The sequence below is a fragment of the Anolis sagrei genome, chromosome 9, assembly GCF_037176765.1.
Source record: "Anolis sagrei isolate rAnoSag1 chromosome 9, rAnoSag1.mat, whole genome shotgun sequence".
In the NCBI taxonomy this organism is placed as follows: domain Eukaryota; kingdom Metazoa; phylum Chordata; class Lepidosauria; order Squamata; family Dactyloidae; genus Anolis; species Anolis sagrei.
The window spans coordinates 736,878-751,137 of NC_090029.1; the positions used below are offsets into that span (position 1 = coordinate 736,878).

Sequence of the window (14,260 nt, forward strand, 5' to 3'; positions counted from 1 at the left end):
ATACATATATATGTCTTAAACCTCCTTAGTCACACTTCCCACAATTATGAGCCGCCCCGGAGCAACAAAGGCGAGGCATCAAGACTTTGAGCAGCGCAACCGCTGGCTTTTTTTCCCCAACGCTGTTTCATAATCTCAATTATAAATGAAAGCCTCCCTTTGGAAGAAAGCGCAGCTACAAAAATGGAAATTGTAATGCTGTGCGCGCACACACACACATATACACACACTGCGTATCTATATCTACCTATCGAACTACCTCTATATCTATATCTCTACCTACCAACCCGGAGCCCCCGTGGCACAATGCGTTAAACCCTTGTGCTGGCGGGACTGAAGACCGACAGGTCAGAGGTTTGAATCCAGGGAGAGCTGACGCAGTGGATGAGCTCCCTCTGTCAGCTTCAGCTCCTCATACAGGGATATGGGAAAAGCCTCCCACATGGATGGTAAAACATCAAAACATCTGGGCAATGTCCCCTGGGCAACGTTCTTGCAGACAGCCAATTCTCTCACTTGCAGATTCTCAAGTCGCTCCTGGCATAAAAAAAATCTACCTACCGACTTATCTCTCTCTTTATATCTATATCTATATGTAGATAGATATATATCTACCTGTTAGGCCTGGTCAGTCCTAGAGAAGGAAGAAATCCTAGAACCAAAGAGTTGGAAGAGACCTCCTGGGCCATCATCCAGTCCAACCCCATTCTGCCAAGAAGCAGGAATATTGCTTTCAAAGCACCCCTGACAGATGGCCACCCAGCCTCTGTTTCAAAGCCTCCAAAGAAGGAGCCTCCACCACACTCCAGGGCAGAGAGTTCCACTGCTGAACGGCTCTCACACTCAGGAAGTTCTCATCTTCAGATGGAATCGCCTCTCTTGTAGTTTGAAGCCATTGCTCCATTGCGTCCTAGTCTCCAAGGAAGCAGAAAGGAAGCTTGCTCCCTCCTCCTCTCTGTGGCTTCCTCTTACATATTTATCTATGGCCCTCATCATGTCTCCTCTCAGCCTTCTCTTCTTCAGGCTAAACATGCCCAGCTCCTTAAGCCGCTCCTCATAGGGCTTGTTCTCCAGACCCTTGATCTGCTCCCTCCTCCCTGTGGCTTCCTCTCACATATTTATACATGGCTATCATGTCTCCTTTCAGCCTTCTCTTCTTCAGGCTAAACTTGCCCAGCTCCTTAAGCCGCTCCTCATAGGGCTTGTTCTCCAGACCCTTGATCTGCTCCCTCCTCCCTGTGGCTTCCACTCACCTATTTATACATGGCTATCGTATCTCCTCTCTTGTAGTTTGAAGCCATTCTTCTATTGCGTCCGAGTCTCCAAGTAAGCAGTAAACAAGCTTGCTCCCTCCCTCCTCCCTGTGGCTTCCTCTCACGTATTTATACATGGCTATCATGTCTCCTCTCAGCTTTCTCTTCTTCAGGCTAAACATGCCCAGCTCCTAAAGCCGCTCCTCATAGGGCTTGTTCTCCAGACCCTTGATCATTTTAGTCGCTCTCCTCTGGACACATTCCAGCTTAGAGTCAATATCTCTCTTGAATTGTGGTGCCCAGAATTGGACACAATATTCCAGGTAAAGTGGTCTAACCAAAGCGGAATAGAGCATGGGGAGCAGGACTTCTTCCCTAGATCTAGGCACTAGGCTCCTATAGTGTCTCTTAATCCACTTTGAGTCCCCTTCTGGGGAGGTAAAGCTGGGTATCTATATAAATAAAAATGTCATGTTCGTTTGTGGGATTAACAGAACTCAAAAACTACGGGACGAATTGACACCAAATTTGGACGAAATATACCTCTCAGGCCAACAAGTGACCATCACTCATAAAAACACTGGAAAACACAGCAGAAGAGACTTAAAAAGCCAAAAAAGCTAAATGACAATACAGTAAAAAGGGAAGAAAGAGGGAGGAAAGGGGAGGGAAAAAAAAGAAAGAAAAGAAAGAAAGAGGGAAGGACAGAAAGAAGGAAAGGGAGAAGGAAGGAAGGAAGGAAGGAAGGAAGGAAGGAAGGAAGGAAGGAGGTAGGGAAGGAAGGAAGGAAGGAAGGAAGGAGAGAAAGAGGGAGAGAAAGAAAAAGGGGGAAGGAAAGTTAGAGAAAGAAGGAAGGAGAGAAGGAAAGAAAAAAGGGAAAGAAGGAAAGATGGAGCAAAGGAAGGGAGGAAGATTTAGAGAAAGAGGGAGGGAAGGAAAGGGAGAAGGAAGCATGGAAGTAAAGAGAGAAGGAAGGAAGGAAGGAAGGAAGGAAGGAAGGAAGGAAGGAAGGAAGGAAGGAAGGAAGGAGGGAGAGAAAGAGGGGGAGAAAGAAAAAGGGGGGAAGGAAAGTTAGAGAAAGAAGGAAGGAGAGAAGGAAAGAAAAAAGGGAAGGAAGGAAAGAGGGAGCGAATGTAGGGGGGAAGATTAGAGAAAGAGGAAGGAAAGAAGGAAAGAGAGAAGGAAGAAAAAAGAGACAGCGGAAGAGAATGAAAAAGGGGAAAGGAAGGGAAGAGATAAAGAAGGAAGGAAGAACAGAAGGAAAGATGGGAAGGAAAGAGGGAGAGGAGGAAGAGGGAAAGAAGGAGAGAAAGAGGGAAGGTTGGCCACAGCAACGTGTGGCGGGTACAGCTAGTAAATAATAATAATAATAATAATAATAATAATAATAATAATGAGACTCATATGTTGGAACAAGACAAGATATAGAAGCCTAGAATCCCAGAGTTGGAAGAGACCTCCTGGGCCTTCATCCAGTCCAATCCCATTCTGCCAAGAAGCAGGAATGTTGCATTCAAATCACCCTTGACAGATGGCCATCCAGCCTCTGTTTCAAAGCTTCCAAAGAAGGAGCCTCCACCACACTCCGGGACAGAGAGTTCCACTGCTGAACGGCTCTCACAGTCAGGAAGATCTTCCTCATGTTCAGATGGAATATATAATCTGCAGGGACACATAGACAGGTAGCAAAGATGCAAACAAGAGACAGCATACAAACATGGAATGAGTCCAGAGGTGCATCTACACTACAGAATTGATGCAGTTTGAGTCTGCTTTAATTGCCAATATGTTTAAGTGTTTTGTCTTGTCATTTTTTCTTTCCCAGATTTTTATCAACAATGAATGGCAGAACTCGGAGAGCGGGAGGACCTTCCCCGTCTACAATCCGGCGCTTGGAGAACCAATCTGTGAGGTGCAAGAAGCCGACCAGGTACGGGGAAGGAGGGCCTGGGAAGAAGGGAAGGGTCCTCCGGAGGTCACCTAGACCCACCCACTGAGCTTGCAACTTCTGGCTGAAGGTGTCCATCCACCCCTGTCCAAAGATCTTCAAGGAGGGGTGGGCTTTCGACAGAAGGAGATGGACTGTCCACCCTTGGATGTCTTTCAGTCAGGGGTCCAAACCTTTCCAGCCGTGGAGCCCTTTTTGGAGAAAAAGTGTCTCATGGAGCCCCAGGAAATGTTTCTATATTATCATATATGTTCTCTCTCTCTCTCTCTCTCTCTCTCTCTCTCTCTGTCTGTCTGTCTGTCTGTCTGTCTGTCTGTCTATCTATCTATCTATCTATCTATCTAAAAATGCTCTGTGCATAATGAGTGCCTTAAAAACAAAATAACCAATGAACGAAATCACACCAAATTTGGCAACAAAACATCTCACAACACAAGGAGTGACCATCACTCAAAAAATGATGATTTTGTCATTTGGGAGTTGTAGTTACTGGGATTTATAGTTCACCTACAATCAAAGTGCATTCTGAACCCCACCATCGATGGAATTGAACAAAACTTGGCACACAGAACTCCCATGACAAACAGAAAATACTGGAAGGGTTTGGTAGGCATTGGCCTTGAGTTTGGGAGTTGTAGTTCACCTCCATCCAGAGAGCACTGTGGACTCAAACAATGATGGATCTGGATCAAACTTGGCACGGATACTCAATATGCCCAAATATGAGCACAGGTGGAGTTTGGGGGAAATAGACCTTGACATTTGGGAGTTGTAGTCCCTGGGATTCACAGTTCACCTACAATCAAAGAGTGTTCTGAACCCCACGAACAACAGAATGGGGCCAAACTTCCTACACAGAACCCCCATGAGTAATGGAAAATACTCAAGGCCATCCAGTCGAACTCTCTTCACCAGGGCAAGAAATCAAAGCCCTCCTGACAAAGAGCCACCCAGCCATAGATAGAGATACATATGATTCACATGAAAGGGATTCCTGAAGAAGGACAATGATATGTTGCATGTTCTAGAGTAGGCAAACCAGACACTCTCCACATCAACACTGACAAAGAAACAACAAGGAATACTGTTTACCCACAAGCAGAAAGACATGACATAGATTAGAAACCAACACTTTCTCATTACTTGATTTTCCAGATCAACAGGCTGGGCCACAGCAACGCCTGGCAGGGGACAGCTAGTATATATAAAAATGCTCTGTGCATAATGAGTACCTTAAAAACAAAAGAACTAATGAATAAAATCACACCAAATTTGGCAACATAACATCTCACAAGACAAGGAGTGACCATCACTCAAAAAATTATGATTTTACCTTGTTTTCTACTCATGTTCTATTTTGAAATGGTCATATGACTGATCAAATAAATAATAAATAAATATTATTATTATTATAACTCCCAAATGTCAAGATTCTATTTTCCCCAAACTCCACCAGTGTTCACATTTGGGCATATTGAGTATTCGTGTAGAGTTTGGTCCATTGTTTGAGTCCACAGTGCCATGTTTGGTTCAGTTCCATCGTTGATGGGGTTCAGAATGCTCTTTGATTGTAGGTGAACTATAAATCCCAGCAACTACAACTCCCAAATGTCAAGATTCTATTTTCCCCAAACTCGACCAGTGTTCCCATTTGGGCATACTGAGTATTCGTATAGAGTTTGGTCCAGATCCATCATTGTTTTGAGTCCACAGTGATCTCTGGATGTAGGTGAACTACAACTCCAAAACCAAAAGACACTGCCCCCCAAACCCTTCTAGTATTTTCTGCTGTTCATGGGAGAACTGTGTGCCATGTTTGGTTCAGTTCCATTGCTGATGGAGTTCAGAATACGCTTTGATTGTAGGTGAACTATAAATCCCAGCAACTACAACTCCCAAATGACAAAATCAATTTTTTTATGTTCAGCAAACCCTTCCAGTATTTTCTGTTGGTCATGGGAGAACTGTGTGCCAGGTTTGACCTAATTCTATCTTTGATGTGGTTCAGAATGCTCTCTGATTGTAGGTGAACTATAAATCCCAGCATCTAAAACTCCCAAATGACAAAATCAATTTTTTTTAGTGAAGGACATACATTGGGTTGTTAGGTGTCTTGTGTCCAAATTTGGTGTCAGTTCCCCCAGTGGTTTTTGAGTTCTGTTAATCCCACAAACGAACATGACATTTTTATTTATATAGATGATGATTATTATTACCGGGCAACGTCCTTGCAGACAGCCAATGCAAAGAAGGTGATACAGATTGGAATAGAAGTGCATTCCTATCCTATCGGTATTGCGCTTCTATTCCAACCTGAATCATGGATGCAGCTCGGGGTGGCTTTGGCCTTTCTGGCCCCGGTTGCGCCTTGTCCGACTCCCTTGACACTCCTTTCTTTTCCCAGCTGGACACGGACAAAGCGGTGCGGGCGGCTCGACTGGCCTTTTCCCGCGGATCGGCCTGGCGGAGGATGGACGCGTCCGAGAGGGGAGCGCTCCTGGGCAGGCTGGCCGACCTGGTGGAGAGGGACCGGACCACGCTGGCGGTGAGTCCTCTGAGGGTCAGTGGGGACACTGGGGCCGAGTCGTGGGACCGCTAAGCAGGGCCAGCCCTGGATGGGATTCGGATGGGAGGCCGCCACCAATTGTGGGAATTGAAGTCCAAAACGCCCAGAGGTCCAAAGCTCTAAGGAAACCCTCCAGAGGATTCTTTTACTGGTCATGGTTCCCTAAATGTCTTCATTGTGGAGGCTAAGCAGGGCCAGCCCTGGATGGTGTTCGGATGGGAGGCCGCCACCAATTCCAGTTGCTGCACACCATAAGGCAGGTATTTGCAAACTTGGGTCCTCCCTCCAGGTGTTTTGGACTTCAACTTCTGGGGTCTGAGGCTGTTAGGAATTGTGGGAATCCTAGAATCCTAGAGTTGGAAGAGACCTCCTGGGCCATCATCCAGTCCAACTCCATTCTGCCAAGAAGCAGGAATATTGCATTCAAAGCACCTCTGACAGATGGCCAGCCAGCCTCTGCTTAATAATAATAATAATAATAATAATAATTATTATTATTATTATTATAGAATCCTAGAGTTGGAAGAGACCTCCTGGGCCATCCAGTCCAACCCCATTCTGCCAAGAAGCAGGAATATTGCATTCAAAGCACCCCTGACAGATGGCCAGCCAGCCTCTGCTTAATAATAATAATAATAATAATAATAATAATTATTATTATTATTATAGAATCCTAGAGTTGGAAGAGACCTTCTGGGCCATCATCCAGTCCAACCCCATTCTGCCAAGAAGCAGGAATATTGCATTCAAATCACCCCTGACAGATGGCCATCCAGCCTCTGTTTCAAAGCCTCCAAAGAAGGAGCCTCCACCACACTCCGGAGCAGAGAGTTCCACTGCTGAACAGCTCTCACAGTCAGGAAGTTCTTAAAATCATAAAATCAAAAAGTTGGAAGAGACCTCCTGGGCCATCCAGTCCAATCTCATTCTGCCGAGAAGCAGGAAAATCTTAACCAGGAGTCGTATGTAAGTTGGATGCTTATAACTCAGGGACTGCCGGTACTTCGTTAACTAAACTATACCTAGAATCATAGAATCATAGAATCCCAGAGTGGGAAGAGACCTCCTGGGCCATCATCCAGTCCAACCCCATTCGGCCAAGAAGCAGGAAAATTGCATTCAAAGCACCCCTGACAGATGGCCATCCAGCCTCTGTTTCAAAGCCTCCAAAGAAGGAGCCTCCACCACACTCCAGGGCAGAGAGTTCCACTGCTGAACAGCTCTCACAGTCAGGAAGTTATAAAATCATAGAATCCTAGAGTTGGAAGAGACCTCCTGGGCTATCATCCAGTGCAACCCCATTCTGCCAAGAAGCAGGAAGATAGCATTCAAATCACCCCTGACAGATGGCTGGCCAGCCTCGGCTTCAAAGCCTCCAAAAAAGGAGCCTCCACCACACTCTGGGGCAGAGAGTTCCACTGCTGAACAGCTCTCACAGTCAGGAAGTTATAGAATCATAGAATCCTAGAGTTGGAAGAGACCTCCTGGGCCATCATCCAGTCCAACCCCATTCTGCCAAGAAGCAGGAAGATAGCATTCAAATCACCCCTGACAGATGGCCAGCCAGCCTCGGCTTCAAAGCCTCCAAAAAAGGAGCCTCCACCACACTCTGGGGCAGAGAGTTCCACTGCTGAACGGTTCTCACAGTCAGGAAGCTTTGGAGGCTCAGCTGGAGTTGTTATTATTTATTTATTATTTATTTATTTAGAACATATTCCGCCCTTCTCACCCCGAAAAGGACTCCGAGCGGAGCACAACATATACATGGCAAACATTCAATGCCTGGATACAATACATAAACATTAAAAAACATTTATCTAAATATTAAAATAAAACATTTAAAATAACCCAATTTAAAACCATCCTAGCCATCCTCACCAAATCTAATTGGCCCTGTCATCTTTCCCATTGTCGCTTCATTGCCCTGTCCCGAAACTTGGTCCCACAGCCAAGTTTTGACCCTCCTTCTAAAGGACAGGAGGAAGGGGGCCGACCTGATCTCACCAGTTCCATAGCTGGGGAGCAATCACTGAGAAGGCCCTGTCTCTCGTCCCCACCCATCGCGCCTGCGACAATGGCGGGACGGAAAGCAGGGCCTCCCCGGAGGATCTTAATTTCTGCAACGGTACATAGAGGGAGATAGAGGGAGATGCGATTATTATTATTATTATTATTATTATTATTATTATTATTATTATATTCATTATTATTATTATTATTATTATTATTATTATTATTATGGTTATGACTATTCCTCTGCTCTATTCTCTGCAAGCACCCCCTTTTTTTTAAGAAACAAGATGTGACATGTAGAGGTCATACAAAGTTCAAGCCTACATAGGAAATAGTTGTGTTGTAGTTAAGTTCAAAAGTTGTGATTCAGCGCAGAGTCTGCAGGTACAAGAAGGTACTTTCCATCAAAAGGTCAAGGGAGAGGGGCTGGAAAGAGAGTACTTTCCATGACCTATTACTTGAGTATAAAAGTCAGCAAAAACAGAGGAGGAGCGCGGCAGTTTTTGAAAACACAAACAGGTGTTTCTGTCCATCTCATGTTGATCAGCTTGATTAAATGGTGTCCAATTGGACTCTGTGGATTTCTTCAAAAAGGGACCCCGCACCCTAAACCCGTGATCCCTTACAATATATCTATTATTATTATTATTATTATTATTATTATTATTATTATTATTAGAAACACAACAAGATGAGTCCACAGCAAACAAGGTCACTCTGCTGGCTGTTGTATTGGATCACACGTCGGACTCTTCCCAAGTGTCTAGGACTGTGTGATTGAAAGGGTCTTTGAGTGAAATTCGCAAATGCTAAGCAAAGGGCTTTGAATGAAATTAACAGCAAAAGAGAAACATACCCTTTCTCTGTAGAAAAAGAGCAACACGGAAGAAAATGTTTTTAAGAAACAAGATGTGACATGTAGAGGTCGGAAGTTGTATTGTGGTTAAGTTCAAAGGTTGTGGTTAAGCGCAGAGTCTGCAGGTACAAGAAGGTACTTTCCATCAAAAGGTCAAGGGAGGAGGCTGGAAAGAGAGTACTTTCCATGACAAAAAAAATGTTCTTGTTTACTTGAGGTTATATATCGGTGGTCAAAAAGCCAAGGGGACGTGGCAGTCACTGGAAGGGTCGCATCTGCATATGCTGCCAGGCTGTCCGTCTTCTTCATGAAGAAACTAAAACACTCGGACTGTTTCCTTCCTTACGTGCTCCCGTGATGTGAACCTAAGAAGACCCAATTTAGGGTCTCTAACATGATATATCGGCGAATAATGCCTGCAGATCCGAGTAGGGTGGCCGATTGTGTTTAAGTGCAGGACAGGCCAAGGTCTTGAGGCACTGCACCCACTGTGCTGATCACCACTGGGACCCCCTTGACTGGCTTGTGCCAGAGTCTTTGCAGTTCGATCTTTACATCCTCGTATCGTGTCAGCCTTTCCAGCTGTTTTTCTTCAATTTCCTATCACCTGGGATTGCAACATCGACTATACTTGTTGTTATGGTTGTTGTTGCTGTTGTCGTTGTTGCTGTTGCTGCTGCTGAGAAGGTCCCATCCCTGGTTTGGGCTCCATCCCTTTGCCCTTGGCCTGCTGTGCAATTCAGGCCCATTGTTGCTGCAAGCGGCCCATGCGCTTTGCTGCACACACACACATGCACACACGCAGGGAGCGCCGCTAATGGCCTTTTCCGCTTGCCAAGTGCTTTGAACTAAGCCGGCAAACATCTTAATTCCAGCTTTGTCAACACTTAAATCGTTTTAGCGCCAGCGCATGCTGTAAAAGCGCTGCAGGGAGCGGAGAAAATCGAGAGCCTTCCCTCCCTCCCTCCTTTCTTGCTTTCCTTCCTCCCTTCCTCGCTTGCTTTCTTTCCTTCTTTAGTTCCCTGAGCCAAGTCCACTTTCGGAAATCTAGGGATGGCCTTCTGCAAATCAATGTGATTTATGGTTCCTTGGGGCCAGTATCTGCCTTCAATGAGGGGCCTCTTAAAAGGGATGGAAGGGACACTTTAGGGCCGTGATGGTGAACCTATGACACGTGTGTCAGCACCCCTGGCAAAAAAAAGTGTTCTGCGACCGCTTACTTCGCGTAATGGACGAGCCGCCCCTGCCTACAATATCAAAGAGCATTCTGAACTCCACCAACAGGCCTCATCGTCCCCCATTCTGTCTCTTTGCATTTCGTTTTTCCTGCCAAAGTGGAGTATCTTGCATTTGTCCCTGTTGAACTTCATTGTGTGAGTTTTGGCCCTTCATCTCTCTAATCGGTCAAGATCGTTTTGAATCCTGCTCCTGTTCTCTGGAGTCTTGGCTCTCCCTCCCAATTTGTTCCCGTCTGCAAACTTGATGATCCTACCTTCTAGCCCTTCATCTAAGTCATTAATGAAGATCCTGAACAGGACCGGGCCCAGGGCGGAACCCTACTGGTGGCCCTCCACTTGTCAATTCATTCACATTCAGATAGAGAACTGGGCAGAAGCCTCAGAGCTCTACTCCTTCCAAACCAATTTCTGCGTCTCGAACGCTGAGTGGACCTACCAGCAAGGCAGTAGATGTTCTCCAGCTGGAGTTCTTTTAGTCTTTAGGGCTGTTTTCCTGGAAATTCTCAAAGCTGTGGGGATGCTTTCCTGGAAATTCTTAAAAGTTGAAGCTTTTGTACAGGGGAAGTTTACACACGTCCTGTACATTAGCTTTCCTTACTGAGACTAACTAAAAAATGGCTCCCTTCCCTTCCCAATTGCCCTGAGCAAGGGGCGGAACCAAAACTTAACAATGATGGACAGGTGACTTGCCCTATGACTGCAACCAAAGGAGGTCACCTATCTGTAGAGTCCCTGAAACCCAGGGCTGCAAGCAAACATTTAATACAAAGCAAATAAATTTGGAGCTCCTGATACAGCTGTACTGGCACAGTCCTCCCATTCTGTCTCTTTGCATTTCGTTTTTCCTGCCTAAGTGGAGTATCTTGCATTTGTCCCTGTTGAACTTCATTGTGTGAGTTTTGGCCCATCATCTCTCTCATCTGTCAAGATCCCTTTGAATCCTGCTCCTGTCCTTGGGAGTCTTGGCTCTCCCTCCCCATTTGGTCCCATCTGCAAACGTGATGATCCTGCCTTCTCGCCCTTCATCCAAGTCATTAATGGAGATCCTGAGCAGGACCGGGCCCAGCACGGAACCCTCCTGATGGCACTCCACTCATCACTTCATTCACATTCAGATAGAGAGCTGGGCAGAAGCCTCGGGGCTCTACTCCTTCAAAACCAATTTCTGCGTCTCAAACGCCAAGTGGACCTACCAGCAAGGCAGTAGATATTCTCCAGCTGGAGTTATTTTTGTCTTTAGGGATGCTTTCCTGGAAATTCTTAAAAGTTGAAGCTTTTGTACAGGGGAAGCTTGCACACGTCCTGTACATTAGCTTTCCTTGCTGAGACTAACTAAAAAATGGCTCCCTTCCCTTCCCAATTGCCCTGAGCAAGGGGCGGGACCAAAACTTAATGATGACGGACAGGTGGCTTGCCCTATGACTGCAACCAAAAGAAGCCACCTATCTGCAGAGTCCCTGAAACTTAGGACTACAAACAAACATTCAATGCAAAGCAAATAAAGTTGAAGCTCCTGGTATAGCCATACCAGCACAGTCCCCCATTCTGGCTCTTTGCATTTCGTTTTTTCTGCCTAAGTGGAGTATCTTGCATTTGTCCCTGTTGAACTTCATTTTGTGAGCTCTGGCCATTCATTTCATTGTTTTGAATCCTGCTCCTGTCCTCTGAAGTGTTGGATATCCCTCCCAATTTGGTGTCGTCTGCAAACTTGATGATCCTGCCTTTTAACCCTTCATCCAAGTCATGAATGGAGATCCTGAGCAGGACCGGGCCCGGATGGAACCTTCCTGAAGGCACTCCACTCGTCACTTCATTCACATTCAGATAGAGAGCTGGGCAGAAGCCTCAGGGCTCTACTCCTTGCAAACCAGTTTCCCAGTTGTCGTATTCCAGAAGGCCCTTTCCCCATCTCTGGAAGTGCTTTTGCTTGGATCTTCTTCCACCGAGGAGACCACAAAAGATGCCCGGCTCTTTGGGGTTTTTGTGGGGCGGATGCAAGGGCCGTGGCCGATGAGGTGTGCTGTGCTTGCCTTGCAGACGCTGGAGTCGCTCAACAGCGGGAAGCCCTTCTTGCAGGCCTTCTACGTGGACCTGCAGGGCGCCATCAAGACCTTGCGCTACTACGCCGGGTGGGCCGACAAGGTGCAGGGCGCCACCATCCCCGTGGGTGAGTCAGTCCCTCCTCCTCCTCCTCCTCTCTCTTCCTTCGGAGAACCCCCCCCCCCCATTTTACGGGCTTGGCTTGGCTTTGGCTCACTTTCTAAGTGCAAAGTGTGTTAAGATGTACAAAAAACTGGGTGAGATTCTGCAAGGACCAACACCAAAGTTTAGGTAGATGCGTGTGTAAAAAAAGAAAAGAAAGGGTCCACGTGCAGATATTATTATTATTATTATTATTATTATTATTATTTAATAATAATAATGTATTGTCGAAGGCTTTCATGGCCGGAACTAGGAAAAGGGGTTTATATATCTGTGGAATAATGACCAGGGTGGGACAAAGAACTCCTGTCTGCTGGAGCTAGGTGGGAATGTTTCAACTGACCACCTTGATTAGCATTTGATGGCCTGGCAGTGCCTGGGGCAATCTTTTGTTGAGAGGTGATTAGATGTCCTTGTTTAATGTCTTGTCGAAGGCTTTCATGGCCGGAATGACTGGGTTGTTGTAGGTTTTTTTCGGGCTATAGGGCCATGTTCTAGAGGCATTCTCTCCTGACGATTCGCCTGCATCTATGGCAAGCATCCTCAGAGGTAGTGAGGTCTGTTGGAACTAGGAAAATGGGTTTCTATATCTGTGGAATAATGTCCAGGGTGGGAGAAAGAACTCTTGTCTGCTGGAGCTAGGGGTGAATGTTTCAACTGACCACCTTGATTAGCATTTGATGGCCTGGCAGTGCCTGGAGCAATCTTTTGTTGAGAGGTGATTAGATGTCCTTGTTGTAGGTTTTTTTCGGGCTATATGGCCATGGTCTAGAGGCATTCTCTCCTGATGTTTCGCCTGCATCTATGACAAGCATCCTCAGAGGTAGTGAGGTCTGTTTCAAGTAGGAAAAAGGGTTTACATATCTGTGGAATAATGTCCAGGGTGGGACAAAGGACTCTTGTCTGCTGGAGCCAGGTGTGAATGTTTCAACTGACAACCTTGATTAGCATTTGATGGCCTGGCAGTGCCTGGAGCAATCTTTTGTTGAGAGGTGATTAGATGTCCTTGTTGTAGGTTTTTTCAGGCTGTATGGCCATGTTCTAGAGGCATTCTCTCCTGACGTTTCGCCTGCATCTATGGCAAGCATCCTCAGAGGTAGTGAGGTCTGTTTCAAGTAGGAAAAAGGGTTTACATATCTGTGGAATAATGTCCAGGGTGGGACAAAGGACTCTTGTCTGCTGGAGCTAGGTGGGAATTTTTCAACTGACCACCTTGATTAGCATTTGATGGCCTGGCAGTGCCTGGAGCAAACTTTTGTTGAGAGGTGATTAGATGTCCTTGTTGTAGATTTTTTTCGGGCTATATGACCATGTTCTAGAGGCATTCTCTCCTGACGTTTCGTCTGCATCTATGGCAAGCATCCTCAGAGGGGGTGAGGTCTGTTGGAACTAGGAAAAAGGGTTTATATATCTGTGGAATGACAAAGGCGAGACAAAGGACTCTTGTCTGCTGGAGCTACGTGTGAATGTTTCAACTGACCACCTTGATTAGCGTTTGATGGTGCCTGGAGCAAACTTTTGTTGAGAGGTGATTAGATGTGCCTGATTGTTTCCTCTCTGTTGTTGTGCTGTTGTAATTTTTGAGTTTTTGGGGACAAAGGACTCTTGTCTGCTGGAGCTAGGGGCGAATGTTTCAACTGACCACCTTGATTACCATTTGATGGCCTGACAGTGCCTGGAGCAATCTTTTGTTGAAAGGTGATTTGATGTCCTTGTTTGTTTCCTCTCTGCTGTTGTGCTGTTGTAATTCTTGAGTTTTTTAATACTGGTCGCCAGATTTTGTTCATATTCATGGTTTCCTCCTTTCTGTTCAACAGACCATTATATGCTAATCAAGGTGATCAGTTGAAACATTCACACCTAGCTCCAACAGACAAGAGTCAAAAAGTCCCACCCTGGTCATTCCATTCCACAATATCCGCTTTGACCTGGGTTGTCTGAGTCCATGCTGCCATATATTCCAGTTCAAAGCAGATAATGTGGGATTTTATTCTGCTGTGTGGAAGGGGCCTCAGTTCAAAGCAGATAATCTGGGACCAGATCCTGGGATATTGGGAAGCGCAGAAGGGGCCGTAGATAGAAGGAGCTTTTCCCGAGCTCAATCCAGTGCGGCAGTGTCTCTGCTTTGGGTCTTATTTTGGGCTTTGCTGGACTTCTCCAAGGTGCTGAACGGCATCTTCTGCA

The 14,260-nt window shown here is 45.9% G+C and overlaps 1 protein-coding gene across 2 annotated transcripts in view; it reads left to right on the top strand.

The window, feature by feature from the left end:
• Positions 1-14,260, top strand: part of ALDH1A2 (aldehyde dehydrogenase 1 family member A2) — a 73,482-nt gene that overhangs the window by 37,939 nt on the left and 21,283 nt on the right. For both annotated transcript variants that reach the window (XM_060755810.2, XM_060755809.2), the window contains exons 2-4: positions 3,079-3,183; positions 5,606-5,746; positions 11,912-12,041. In XM_060755810.2, the coding sequence (XP_060611793.2) occupies positions 5,672-5,746; positions 11,912-12,041 (205 nt within the window). In that variant the 5' untranslated portion in view covers positions 3,079-3,183; positions 5,606-5,671. The remainder of the gene's footprint in view (positions 1-3,078; positions 3,184-5,605; positions 5,747-11,911; positions 12,042-14,260) is intronic.